Genomic DNA, 14,493 nt, shown 5'->3' on the forward strand with positions numbered 1-14,493 from the left:
TCTGCTTTAGAAATATGGGAGAAATAAGAGAAAAGACACTTCACTGACCTACCTTCGTTTCCACAGCTCCTGTTATAGAAACACTGTTGCTGACGTACTGTGTCCCTCCTTCAATGCTGCAATGACACAAAGAGAAGACATACCATTAGTGTTAGTCAGGATAATAAGTGGTGAGATAGTTCTTTTATTATTCTCACTCATACAGTCAGAGAAAGTTTTTTTGTTTTTTTTAAAGAGATGAATGTGAAGAAATACCCTGTTTCACCTTATTTAGGAACATGAAGTCTGGTTGGAAAACCATTGAAAGCTTTTTATTTGTATTTTTGGTATTATCAATAAATTCTAAATAATGAGGTTTGGATATGTCCTGGACCCAAGAATTATTGTCATTTGAGTACTAAGTAAATGTATCATTATCTTCCTTCTCAGGACTAAATGCTCTTGGATCAATACCTATTTTCTATGTCAATACCAGCTCAATAACACAGCCTATTGCCCTCAAGTGGTACTGCAGGCTACAGTAAACGATAGGAAATACATTAAAGTTCAAAGAGTACATTTGTAAGTAAATTCTTCTTTTTTAGTCTTAGAAAAGGAGCAACACAAACACGAGCTACCTGTATATTATTTTTATTTTTAGGGGGGATATTTGCAGGGGGGTTTAAAACACAGACATGTAACACATTTTTTAAGCTTGGCATAACAAACAGGGGAGCAGAGGCTTCGGCAATAAGGACATAGATCAAAACAACAGCAAAAGAGATATATGCACACATATACATATGTGTGTATATATATATATATATATATATATATATATATATATATATATATATATATATATATATAAACTTTACCATTTGACTGGAGTGCATTATTTTAAGTGCAGAGAAAAATGATTTGAAATAAATTATGAAACAGACCAAGGGTGGCTCACTGTTTCTCCATTTGCTAGAGTGAATACGGTCATACAAATGATCATATTAATCAGGACTAAATTACTTTAAATTATCCATATAAAAAAAACGAAAAATGTGGAAAGTGGGAACGTCAATTTTAAGTGATATCCATTTTTTTTCAATATATATAACCAAAATCTGACACAGGGGATGAGAAAAACACATCCCAATGTTCCATCTGTCAAATTACAAAAGGTACAAGGGTCCACTTCAAAGTTGAACATCCGTTGTAGTTTTTATTTTATTTTATTTATTTATTATTTTTTCTATTATTTTATTTAAACTTAGAATGCATTACAAATATGAGAAAAAAACGATAATACATCACTTATTTTTAAGCAGATAATACAGGACAAAAAATACAGGAATAAAAAAAGGAATATAAAAGCAAAAGACAGAAATCAAACATAACATAAACCATAGACTGTATAATATAAAAGAAAGGGATAAGGCAAAAGAAACTATGTCCGAAATAAAAACTGCTCTTTCTGATGACACCAAAAACATATGACTGTAAATAATGTTTACAAATGTAGGTTTAAATCAGGACAGTTTTGAGGCTGCCTATAAATCTGTGGCAAAAGTATATAATTTATACAGTCTATGCATAAAACATGCCAGGGGTCATAAAATAATAGAAAATAAATTAAGTGAAAATATTAAATAGAGAGCACAATCGTATAGTTCTAAAGGCTTTTTTGATTAAATAATCATCTTAACATATGACACACATTTGAACACATTAAAGTGAGGTTTGGGTTTTACATTTCACATTTTGTAAATAAAAACCATAATAAAGAACTCGTCACTGTCCTTGGTCACGTGATTCCAACGTAAACGTCGCGCGTCGAGGCGTCGCCTGAAACAGGTGGACTCAATCCGGAAGTGAGATGCTCGTTGTCCCAACGCCGGTGTCTTCCTCAGCGTAATACCAGAAAAACTCCCAAAATATGAGTCACGAACACATAAAGCAACAGCGACGAGATGAAGTGTCGGGTATTTGAATGTGTGGCTCCTGCTGGTGATCATTAAATTGCCTCCGCAGGCGAACAGGATGGATCTCAGCAGAGCCGACGGAGGCTCCTACACGGTGAGACACTTGACGTACGCGTCTGTAAAAAAACATACTCTAACTTTTTCTTCCTGTTCAGATGTTACAACGTGTGTATTTAAGTTGTATCTATTTGCATTAGGTTGTCTTTTCACGACTAATCCTTTCCTATTGTAACAAAACTTTGAAGATACCATAGAGTAGCTTCTGTAAGTTAGATGTTGATGGGATGTAAATACAAAGCCTACAGTAAGTTAACGCTGCAAAGCTAAGTTACAACTAAGTGTTACGTATAGTTTGTATCATTGCATTCAACGTAACTCAAATGTAATACATGTTTTTGTCTTTCTTCTCTAGGACAATCTCATTGGGACTTTACTTGCTATTTTTGGAAATGTGCTTGTCAGCATCTCCTTAAGTATTCAGGTACAGACCGCCTCAAACGCATCCTTAAATGTGCTTAAATTGTATTCGTATTATGCTCTGTGTCAAAATAGCCCTATAGTGACCTTATGAGAACCCTTTACAGCTGGGCTAACACCAATATCAGCCTTCAATTTAAACTTGTACAGATGGAATAATGTTCAGCTACAACAAGTCTTTGATTTTGTCCCTATTGTCCATCCTGTTTGTACATCTAATTTACAATATCTCTACAGAACCCCCCCCCCCGTCATGTTTGGTTGACTCTATATGTTTGCTTTGGTTATGTTAAGTGTACTGTGTGTTTAGGCAAGTCACTGATACCTGCACACCTTTCACTTCCAGAAATACAGCCACCTGACGCTAGCAGGGAAAAAGGACCCGCGTGCCTTCTACCGCACTAAAACCTGGTGGTGCGGTTTTGTGCTGACATGTCTTGGGGAGGGAGCCAACTTTGTTTCTTATGCTTTCGCCCCCCTCGCCCTCGTAGCACCTCTAAATGCTGTGTCTGTCCTTAGTGAGTAATTGTTCCCTGATATATATTTTAGTAGTAGATGTTCCATTGACATAATGATTGTGAAAACAAGCCAGAGAAATAGATATTGGCAGTCTCGGATACATACGTAAAACAAATTAAAATGAAATTAAACGAAAATTTGTATTAACGTCTTGCTTTACTTTTTGTTTTTCAGCAAGCTCAATTTTGGGGCTTATTTTTCTGCGCGAGAAATCGAAGCCAAAGGAGTTTGCAAGTAAGTTCAGCTTGCGTGTGTGTGAGTGTGTGTGTGAGTGTGTGCGTGTGTGCGTGCGTGTGTGAGTGTGAGAGACCGAAGACACTTGCATGCAAATAACATAGTATGTGCCATTGTATGTAAATTGTTTATCAGCCTCATGCCAAACTACATACTGCCTGCTCATCTCTAGCGTATGATGACTGAAATAACAGTCAACAAGTTTGTCCATATTTTATTGAATATGTTATTTTGGGAGAAATTATAAAAGTGAATCATGTTTTATTAAAAGTCTTAAGTTTCCTACTTAACCGGAACTGCATGCATGCAATTTTTTATACTGTATTTTATTTCAGAACGCTATGGGCTGTCCTTCCTGGGCTGTATCCTAACCGTAGGAGGAACCTACCTCTTTGTGTCATTTGGACCAAACTCTCATGAAAAACTCAAAGCGGAGAACATTGTGAAGCACCTCGTTGGATGGCCTGTTCTCTTGTATCTGGTAACATATTTTCATTTACTTTAGACGTTCAGAAGCACAAGGCTCAGTACACAGTTGACTCAATTCACCTCTGCATTCAAATGGCCAGATGTAAAACAATTGATTCAGGTGTAGAACCCTAATGTGACATATTGAATATATACAAATTGAATACCCTGAACAAAAACAAAATGTCTAACAAAATTCCCTTACAAGTTGCAGAAAATGCATTTTCTACAAAACTACTGCAACCACTGCATTTGTATTCGGCCAATATAACACTTTAAAAGCAACAGAACAGCCCTGCAGTACAGGTTTGGTGACTCATGTTCTACCTTTGCAAGAGACTGTCAAATGTTTTTAATCAACTCAGTGGTCGTCTTTCAAGAAAAAGAGGCAGTGTGGTTCAGTCAGTGTTGGTGAAGGTCTATTTGTGACCGCTGTTCCTCTTTCAAAGTTAATCCCTCCTGTTTTATGTGTCTCTTCCCCTCGAATTATTGCAGGGTTTTAATTGACGTACAGGGAATTCAGGCAGTAAACAAAAGGCACTTGTACAAGTGAGTCATATTAGATGGAATCCTAATGACCAGAATGTGTCATCTACCATAACATTTAAGGACATCTTGCAGAGGTATAAAGAAGATATATAGTCACTCCCTCTACGCTCACAAACACTGCATCATTATTTAATTTTCCACAGGGTAAAAGTCTCTAGAACCATAAAAAAAACACACCAAACACTGGACAACTGCATGCTTACAAGTAGACAATAGTTAACACTGCCTGAGAGACACTTGGTGGGATATTTAATTTACAACACTACAAGCTGCAGCAGTAAAAATGACCATAAAATCCTGTCAGTCTCAATCATAAGCAAATATTGTTCTTCCCCTTGCGGTACAAATGATGTTCCACAAACTTGCATTAAACAGTTTCCCAGCCCTCTCCAACCGCGTTGTCATAAATGTTTGTATCTCGCTTTAATCTGACAATGACTGCAGTGCCACCTGTTTTGTTTATTTGACATTAATTTGGTGTTCCCTGTTGCGATATTCCCCTTATTGACAGCTCCTGGAGATCATCACGTTCTGCCTGCTTTTGTACTTCTACAAACAGCGCAGTGCTAACTACCTCGTTATTATTCTGATGCTGGTTGCTCTACTGGGTGAGTCTAAGACATCAAAGCCACTCAATTTCATACCGTCTAAAAATCAAGCTATCACCATACTTTATTAGAAGTCATTGCCATGTCAGCCAGTCAACAGGCACCTAAGATGTGGTGAAACAAGTTTTAATCTCTTGTTTGTTCTGTATTTAACTGCTTTTTTTCTTTATTACGTTGGTGCACAGGCTCGGTCACCGTCATCGCAGTGAAGGCGGTGTCAGGCATGTTGGTTCTCACCATCGAGGGCGCCATGCAGCTCGACTACCCAATCTTCAGTGTCATGTTTGTGTGCATGGTGGCTTCAGTTGTCTTCCAGGCCAGGTGAGTGACAGGAACATCCAGGAGGATATATTACCTGGTAACCATGGAGGCTGCAGTTGACTATAGGTTGTGATGTTGGGAATAACATTGGCTTGCTATTTAAGTTTGTATTCTTCACAGATTAACCAAATTAGCTCATGGTCTTTCAATATATTTTTGTGCTATTTTTGTTTGGCCATTTTAGATTTCTCTCCCAAGCATGTAAGCTGTATGACTCCTCTCTGATTGCCAGTGTCAACTACATCCTGTCCACTCTCTTTGCCGTGGTAGCTGGTGAGTTATCTGGTTCTTTGCTGCTGATTTTCTGTTTTGACAGGTAGTTACTCAGAGCTGGATTGACCGGGGTATGCAAATCACTGTCTGGCATAATAGAAAAAAGAGTGGTGCCCTGGAGCGTGATTAGTTGTTAGTTAAAAACATATTCTTTGCTCCTGCTACGCACCTTTAGAGTCAAATCTTTTTTCTTTTCTGGTTTTCAGGCGCTGTGTTTTACTTAGAATTTAACAATGAAGACGTCCTTCACATCTGCATTTATGTGTTGGGGTGAGTGATCGTCCATCATAGGCCTTTCTGACAAAGATATCTTGACATGTCACCTTAGGAGAAGCACAGGCGTGAATAATACAAATAATGATTGCTGAATTGAATCTAGCTGCTTCAGTTTCAGGGTCTTGGTATCATGTCACACCATCATGTCTTGGACAGGGACAAGGGAATAGAACGGAGCCAGTTTTATTGTTATGACTAACACCTATCTTTTTCTACTACAAGTCGATATGTCTTCTGTGAAAAAGCCTTCTTACACTATTTGTAATGCTACAGCCAAACACTAATCAACCTAGAAAACAGGCATTTCATTGAAATACGTGATGACTTGCATTCAGATGTAAAAACATTTTGTGCTTTGTACAGAGCTGCGTTGAGTCTTCTTGGGGTCTTTCTCGTCACCAAAAACAGGAAAAGGACCAAGACCTTTGAACCATATGTCACGATGGATATGGCTAATGGTTTGTATAAACTTTACATAAGTACTGAAAATTGAAACTGAAAAAGGTTTGGCTTCAAATGATGACATTTTACATTTTATAACACTGTTTTTTTGTTACCATTTTAAATGTTTAAACCTGCCTGGTCTACTTTTAAAAACTAAATATAAGATCCATAACAAAAACACCATTTTGTATGTCTTTGTATGTCTCATCCTACCTGTCCTTTTCATCTTCAGGTGTCCCGACCATTCATGACAAGGGCCTGGTTGTTCAGCCAGACTCCAATGGCTCGTTCTCTTATGGAGCTCTGGTCAACAATGATGGAGTGGCTCCTGCTACTCTACCAGTCAACCCGGAACAACCACCAGTCAGATCCACTGATGCATCTCATGGCCTGTCAGACCTAAAGAAAGATTAAAACAGAGGATTTTTTTCTCCTTTCCTTCATTCAACCATAACAACATTCAAGGACCTTGAAAAAGCCAAGATGGGTATGTTCAGTTCTTTTGACATATACACAAGCCCAACCTCCAGCCCAGCAGGGCATATCCACTGGGTGTTTTAATCTTCCTCCTCCTCTCCACATGCTTTCCTTTCTGAAATCTCTAAACCAAAATGTGACCTTGAGAAACATTCCTTTTTTTGGCGAAGATTTCAGCTGTATTAATCATTCCAAAACTCAACGGAAGACACCTGAAGCTGCTGGATGATGTAATGGATTTACAAACATGGCTTCATATGACAAAGAGGGAGTAGTTCCTTGAAGCTAACTGCCTCCACCCTGTGTTAGCTGAGATGTTAGGGACACGCTTTTATGACTGTTAAGCAATTTTTTTCGCTCATTAATGGGAACATACAGGGATCGGTTCTTCCACTGAGGATTGTTACTCCTCAAACTTATACAGTGTAATGTAGCTGCACACTTGCCAATTAACTGAATTTTGTCTTGAAATATCTGCCTCTAACTCTCTTATATGAGCAGTTTTCACTCCAAAGTTTTGTTCAATTTCTATTGTATTACTACCTTTCTTGATGTGACCAAACAGTGGGTGCAAGTGTTCTAATTTATTGTATTTATTAATTTACAAGTTAGCTTTAAGTGTGCCTTAAAATGCAGCTGTACACTGGATAAATTACTGTAAGGTGGTAGATAATCTAGGTAGATGAGTGAAGCATCACTGTATACTTAATATAAGTTCTGTAGTTCCATAAACTCACTTATAAAAGGGCAACTGTGATCTGTTAAAACACACTTTGGACGACGACTCAAGTAAAAAAGGATGTCATTCCCACTTAACTCTTGACATAACAAGGGAACTGTACAACTATTTAAATGTGCACTGTAAGTTTAAAAAAATGATTCTACATTTTGAATTTGGTTGCCTCTTTAACCTGATGCCTTGAAGTTTCTGATGAAATAAAACAAAGTATGAAGTTGTTGCAAAATTACAATGTTGTTGTGTTACAATGTTTTTCAGATGTGACCTTCTCATCACTATTTTACAAGCTTAAAAGATAATCCAGCAATAAGCGAATACATGGTATATGATTAGATATCATCAAATACTTCATAATAACGAATGAATGAATGAATGACTGGCTGCATACATCGGATACTCTCCATCTCTACATATGTGGCAATGCATTTCTACAGTGTTAATAAAGCAGAGAGCCTTTCCACAGTATTCAGTGTGTAGTTTGTTTGGTATATATAGCCTGTGGTTTGTTTTGTTTTGTCAACTGAGCCCGTCTCATTAAAACTGCCATCTAATGAAATTTGAACACTTAACTGGTGCTGTTAAAGTCAGACCTGTTCCACTGTTAATAGGATGCAATCTTCCCATATAAACTTAATGTAACCCAGTTCGGGTGTATTTGGTTTGTCACAATAGAAATTTTTCACAGCAGACATTTTGTCATGTTAGGAAAAGCACAGGTGCATCTAATAGTTAATTATAGATGCATTCCACTGGAGGGAGGTCCTGGTGTGTGCTGGTTCACCAGAATAGCTTACAAAATGGAACAAAAGGAGTCATCTTTAATGTTATCAATCTCACCTGTGATTTTCCTGCTATGCAAAGTCAAAATGTCTGCTGTGAAAAAGGGTCTATTTGCAGGAAGGTGCACAAGGTTTGCAAAGCAACACGTCTGGTGGTGAGATCTAGTGGTCAACCTTTTGTTTTCTCTGTGTTAATAAACTTAAATCACAGGGATGTCACTCCCCACCTTGGGCCTGGCTTTTTGTCCTGTGTATGTCTTCGGTGAACACTGTAAACCTTAGGGACTGCACACCATTACAACCTAAGACGTATATGATGGGAAGCTATGATGTTTATTCTGTGGCCATAAAACAACACTTTTTGACGCCATGTTGTCTCGTGTTACTTGGCAAAAAAAATCAATAACCTAAAATCCAACTTTACAGTGTTGCACACAATTTAAGTACCTTATTTTGTTTGTGCAACAGGTGGATCCGAGGACTAACAGTAATCTATGTAGAAACATGAAATGTCTGTAGAGATGCGACTACCTGAATTGTCTTCACACACAGTGGATGAAACAGCTGATTGACCCACGGACTGCCTGTTTGGCTGCTTGTCAAATTAAAGCGCAGTTTCACGGCAGAGCTTTTTGTGCCACTTTCGGTCGCCACCAATCTTGAAGCGGAGCATCCTCCCCCTTGCTGCAGCCTCATTGGTCGCAGAGAGCCTCAGCCGGCATTTCATTGGTCTCACCTGCGGGTCCCTGACGCCGGAGTAGGCTGCATCCGATGGTGTCCAATAATCCAGTAATAACAAAACACCCTCGCGTCTGACAGCAGTCTCCCAAACACATCTGAGCAGCTTCATTCTGTTTGACAAAGTCACCTGAAAACCCTGCTTTCAGTCCCCTCGCAATGTGTCTTTTCTGCCGCGTTCACTGACAGCAGTGAGGTGAGTAACACAGACACGAAATTCGCGTTTGAACCGGCAAGAAAAGAAAACGAAAACAGTAACTTCCTCCCTTAGCTTGCAACCACGACTCTGTGCTAACTTTCGTGTGAACTCCGTCTTTCTCGTAACATTTAACAACATTCGGCATCGAAAACAAAGTGTTTCGACGTGAGACACTGTTACTTTTATGACAAACGAGCCTTTTGTTGATGAAATGTTGATGTCTCGAGCCTCCACGGCCATTTAGACTGTGGACCTGTGATGTTATTGATGTTGCCTTCGCGTGCCCTTTTTGCACGTCGTTCTTCAGAGACTCAATGACAATAGGATAGTTTTTGGTATATATTTGATGTCCGCATTTCTCTCAGTTTATTTGAGCTCGTGTTGATTTTCAGTTATTTTATAGTAAAAATATGAACGATAACCTTCATTCGGTTAAATCCTCCCACTAGATGGCACTCTATCCACAGTACAGTGTTGGAAGTTTCACATTAGGGTCAGACTTTGCTTAACCATGATGTTTTCTTTTTTTATAATCAGTGTTTGCATGTTTTCCCACGTGGTGCCTCCCTTTTGAATCATTTGTAAAACGATTGGAGCTGATTTATCTAGAAAAGGACAGATAACATCTTTGAGAAAATATGAAGGAAAAAGTCACAGCTTCTAGCCTCTTAAATATGAACTGATTTTCTCATCCTTCTATGATAGTGAACTTAACATATTTGGATTGTGGATTGTTGAAAACGATCACTTTGGACTTGGGAAAACTGAGATGGACTATTTAAAAAATATATACAGACATATATATATATATATATATATATATATATATATATATATATATATATATATATATATATATATATATATATATATATATATATATGTATATATATATATATATACTGTACATACATACATATTGGAAACAAGTGGACATTTTGTCTCATTACCACCAGCAAGTGACCAGATATAATCAAACCATGACCAGAGTATATTATTTGGGAATACTGACCTACAATACAAGTAGATTCTGACATGAAACTTCCCCCTATTTCCTCTATGTTGCCTCATCATTCCTCTTGTTCATCTTCCTCTCATGTCACTCCTTTCTTCTTTGCCCTCTCCATTTCACTCTTTGATATGCCAAAGCTTCTGTGGTATAATCACAGACACTTAAGTGCAACCTTTCAAATCTCCATGGATCAGTGTTTCACTTCCACCTCATTCTCTGCACACTTCACAAACATCCAGCCAGTATATTCACCTTATCTTCCAACTTTCAATCACTTAACCTCACCTCTCTCCAGTTCCCAGGCTCTGAAGTCCCCTACTGCCTGTCAGCTGCATTCTGAAAAAGGCTTCAACATGCTGCGAGAGAGCTCCAAGGCGTGGAGCAACGGCTCAGAGGCCTACAGCAGCGATCCTGAGGAGGACGAGGAGGAGGAAGAGGAAATGGTGTTTGGGGAGGCCGATCAGGACGGCACAGCGGAAGAGATGATGGATTTGAGTGACCTCCCCATTGCTCTCTTTGCGTGCAATGTCCATGAAGCCGTATTCGAAGAAGACGCACACAGGGTGAGAAGAAGCAAACTCACTTTGTGTGTGTGTGTGTGTGGGTGTGTGTGTTGGTGTGTCAGTCTGTGTATGTTTGAATCATCCTGCTAAATGTGTCAGCCTGATTCAAAGCCTAGTAACACATGCACGATATCATCCGCAGTTTTTCGCTTCTGTCATGGTCTCAGCTGCGCTGTTGAATACTCAACTGCAGGGACACACACACACACACACACACACACTTGATGCTGTTATTCACTTGTCAATAAACATAACTGCAGGGCAGCGGATTACAATATGAATTGTGAGTCACACTCAGCCTTAATCCATCATCTATTCGATCGTCCTCCACCTAATGCAGTGTGTTATTCATGCTCACTTATACTCAAAGATGTGCCAGCAGGCCTCATACAAATGCCCATATACACACATGCTGATATAAGACTTCTCTATGTTGTGGAGAGTCTCGGTGCTCAGCTTTATCAGGCTCCTCAGAGCGGGAACCCTTGGGATCACTGGATTCTGTTTGCTGGAGGAGGATACAAAGCAAATACTTTTAATTTTCTGCCCCTCTAATCCAATTACACTGTCCTACCATCCCTCCATCCATCCAGCTGGCATGCCTCACATCTCTCTCTCTTTAAGTCTTTATTGTCTGTCAAGTCTATCATCCATCTCTCTCTATTATGTATCTTCTTCACAGTATTGTTTCTCCTGTTTCTGCTCACTTGTTAACTTTCTTCTCAGTCCTTTAAATATCCCCCTTCGGTCTCTCTCCTAAGTGTTCTTTATTTATCCCCTCTATGTGTATGAATGCAAAGCAGAGAGGCTAAATCTGGCAAAATCCCTTTAAATGAATCACTCCTTGCTTTGTGGGTTCTCTGTTTGTACACCGATTGCTCCTAGCGATGGAGTCTGCCCCCTCCTTTCCCTTCCTTTCATTTTGCCTCACTTCATTACGATTCACACTCCGGCTTTTAAGTGGAAATGCCACCCACGCACCCTTCAGTCAGAGCATGTCAATAGATTGTTCTCCATATGGTTCAATTAAATGAGCGGCACTAAAAATAGAACTTTTGACATTTATTTAAACTTTCAAAACGAGGACAGGAAGGGATGAGGTATGAAATAGAAAACCGGTTGCGTGTGATATTTTCAAAGCACAAACAGGGACTTTATGAGGTTGTTTTTGGCTCGTAGCAGTGCCTTTTGCTTGCACACATACACACACACTACTTCAAAAATAGTAAATTTTCAGTATATTTCTAACAGCTAAACACTTGACATCTCTATATCCAGTGTCTACATCCTCAGTGAAGAACAGGGACATGGCAACCTACATTTTTGTGTCTTTGGGCTCTTGGCTCCCTCCCAACACTGACATTACCTTCTGTTTTTGTTCTCAAAGGCTTGCATGCAGGAGGATGGGCTGTTTCTGTAATCACACTGTGCTCTTTGAGCGAGAGAGAGAGAGAGAGACACACACACACACACACACACACACACACACACACACACACACACACACACACACACACACACACACACACACACACACACACACACACACACACACACACACACACACACACAGAGACAGGCCGAGAGAGTGAGAGAGATGTGCCCCCATATTTATAAGAAGCTCTTAGTAAGCTATAAAAGCTCTTCCCTCTCTTCTGCATTAGTGAAAGGACCGTAAAACCTAGTGGCACACTTTTATCTGCAGTATTTTGTTCCCCTAACCAGCTTTTATGTTTCTTCAGAAAGTTCAGTTCCGGTCTGTCCAGATCAGCCCACCTCTCCTGAAACGACTGGGTTTATTATTCATTTACTAATTAAAATTAATTTGCATGATTAAAACGGGGCTGTGCCACCACAGGTAATGATTTGAATGATTTCTAAATAATTGGTCTCTCAGTTAAGATATGAAAGAGGTATTGTTTTTTATTTGTCATTACTACAAATGCAACATTTAAGTTCCGGCTAGTGGCACACTAATTATTTTATGCTAAATCTCTCAAATAGGTTAAAAGTTTGGACACACTCCAAGACTCACTCAAAGACTATTTAGCTGTTTTTCAAAGCATTTTGGAGGACTTTTAGATAAATGCTAATGTCTTTTCTGTTGTTTGAAGAAATACTAGTATTAATCTCAAGATAAAAACATATGTTATTCATTGGAAATAGTCACAGTGACTATATCCTACATTTTATTTCCCTTCCTGACTTCCCTGAAAAAATTATACCCATTGTTTTCCTCCATCGTGATACAGTGACTGTGTCAACATTTTGGACAATGATGGAAATAAGTCCAGGGCTGTATTAAAAAATTAAAATATTGTTCTTACCTAAACCAAAAAGAAAACTTCACAGACCCAAATTAAATTACACTGAAAATGTACTGAGTCATTTCAAATTTGACTTGGAAAACGCTGATTCACTTATACCTCCGATTCATTTTATTAGACTGTTTCTCATTATGGCCTGAGGGATTATCAACTACATTCAACATATAAATATGATTAACGGTATTGCATAGAGTGAATAGTGCGGCTTCTAACTCTGACATGATTCATTATCTACAGCCCCACGGAAAACAAGTGTGCACAAGGAGCGAGGGAGTTAGAGGCAGAGGCGTGCGTGTGCAAAGTAACAAGGTAAAGTGGTTTCTGTGCTTGTCAAGAGAAAGGTCAGAGAAGCCATTATAAGTCGTCCCTCATAGTGCCCAGTGTATACCAGGCCTAATCAGCACAGAGCAAAGCTTTCATCGTTGCCGCTGCTGCTGTCAGACGGAGCTCTCCTCAATCCATAACTAGTGCAATCAAGCAAGCGGCAGCTGCAAGCTTTATACAATACCAAGCAAATGCTGGTGCTGCACTGTATTATTATAGTATGAAAGCTTAAAGCTGAACTAAATTAATGATTGTTATATAAACAAATTATTACGTGTAATGTTAAGGGGGTAACTCAAAGTAAAAAACCCAGCAGTTCCTCTCAACTCTGCAGAACATTTCAGTGACCGTCAACCCACAACTCTACTGTTTTGGTTCAAAACAGCCTACCTGTACCCTACCTGCTCAGTACCAAATAGCTTATAGGCAAGTTAGTGATTAGCTGGTGAACACAGTAGAGCACTCTGCAGCTTCAGAGAGACCTAAAAGTGAGTGGATACTCAAGACTCTGGAGTTACTTCAATGTTTCACATTTGATTTTCTGATGTTAGTGAATATTCCTCCAATTGGGTGCTAATGCTGCTCTGTGTTCTGGAGGTGTAAAGTGCTCACTCTCACCTAACCAGTTTTACCATATGAACATAAGTAAAGTGACAGTATGTGCTTCTAACCCAATAGAATTGAGGTGAAGGAAATTAAGTTGACATACTAACAGCATTGAAACTGACAATTTAAAGATTCAACAATAGGGCTGGAGGAAATTTATCATTAGTGCCAATACCAAAAATAATTTTGTTTGATAAATTATGTAGATGTATATATTTTGGCAAGACCATTTTCCCAATTAACACAAGCACATGTACAGTACCTTTGTTTAGATAAAATAGTGTCTAAAATCAACATGATATTAATTTAAATGAGTAACAATCTCTTCAAAGAGTATTTTACAAACATCATGAATCTGATGAGCAAACACTTGACGCCAGCATTTGGTTTATTTTGCTGCTAGCACTTGGTTTTATTAGCAGTTTAACTGACAATGTTACATCCACCATTTTGTTAGAGTAGTTACCAATTAGATATTAACAGGCATTCTTTAACGTACCCTCTGGGATTGATTATTGATTTGTAATTTGTTAGCTTGCCAAGATAGCCTATATTAGCTGTCTAAGAGCTAATGTGGCGCTAATACATAAGTAGGCTAACTGTTG

General features: G+C 38.7%; 2 protein-coding genes across 2 annotated transcripts in view; both read left to right on the plus strand.

Annotated features, from left to right (window-relative positions):
• Window positions 1-1,850: 1,850 nt before the first annotated feature.
• Window positions 1,851-7,557, plus strand: nipal3 (NIPA like domain containing 3). The gene is made up of 11 exons (XM_083924155.1): window positions 1,851-2,049; window positions 2,368-2,436; window positions 2,779-2,950; window positions 3,126-3,185; window positions 3,521-3,666; window positions 4,714-4,810; window positions 4,996-5,131; window positions 5,316-5,404; window positions 5,611-5,674; window positions 6,044-6,138; window positions 6,357-7,557. Exons 1-11 carry the CDS (start codon window positions 2,014-2,016, stop codon window positions 6,536-6,538), a joined length of 1,146 nt encoding a protein of 381 aa, XP_083780281.1. The 5' UTR covers window positions 1,851-2,013; the 3' UTR covers window positions 6,539-7,557.
• A 2,858-nt stretch (window positions 7,558-10,415) lies between these two features.
• The window catches only part of rcan3 (regulator of calcineurin 3), a 37,584-nt gene continuing 33,506 nt past the window's right edge, over window positions 10,416-14,493 (plus strand). The window contains exon 1 of the mRNA XM_083924403.1: window positions 10,416-10,631. Within this exon, the coding sequence (XP_083780529.1) occupies window positions 10,422-10,631 (210 nt within the window). The 5' untranslated portion in view covers window positions 10,416-10,421. The remainder of the gene's footprint in view (window positions 10,632-14,493) is intronic.

This window comes from Echiichthys vipera, assembly GCF_963691815.1.
Source record: "Echiichthys vipera genome assembly, chromosome: 12".
Taxonomy (NCBI): Eukaryota; Metazoa; Chordata; class Actinopteri; order Perciformes; family Trachinidae; genus Echiichthys; species Echiichthys vipera.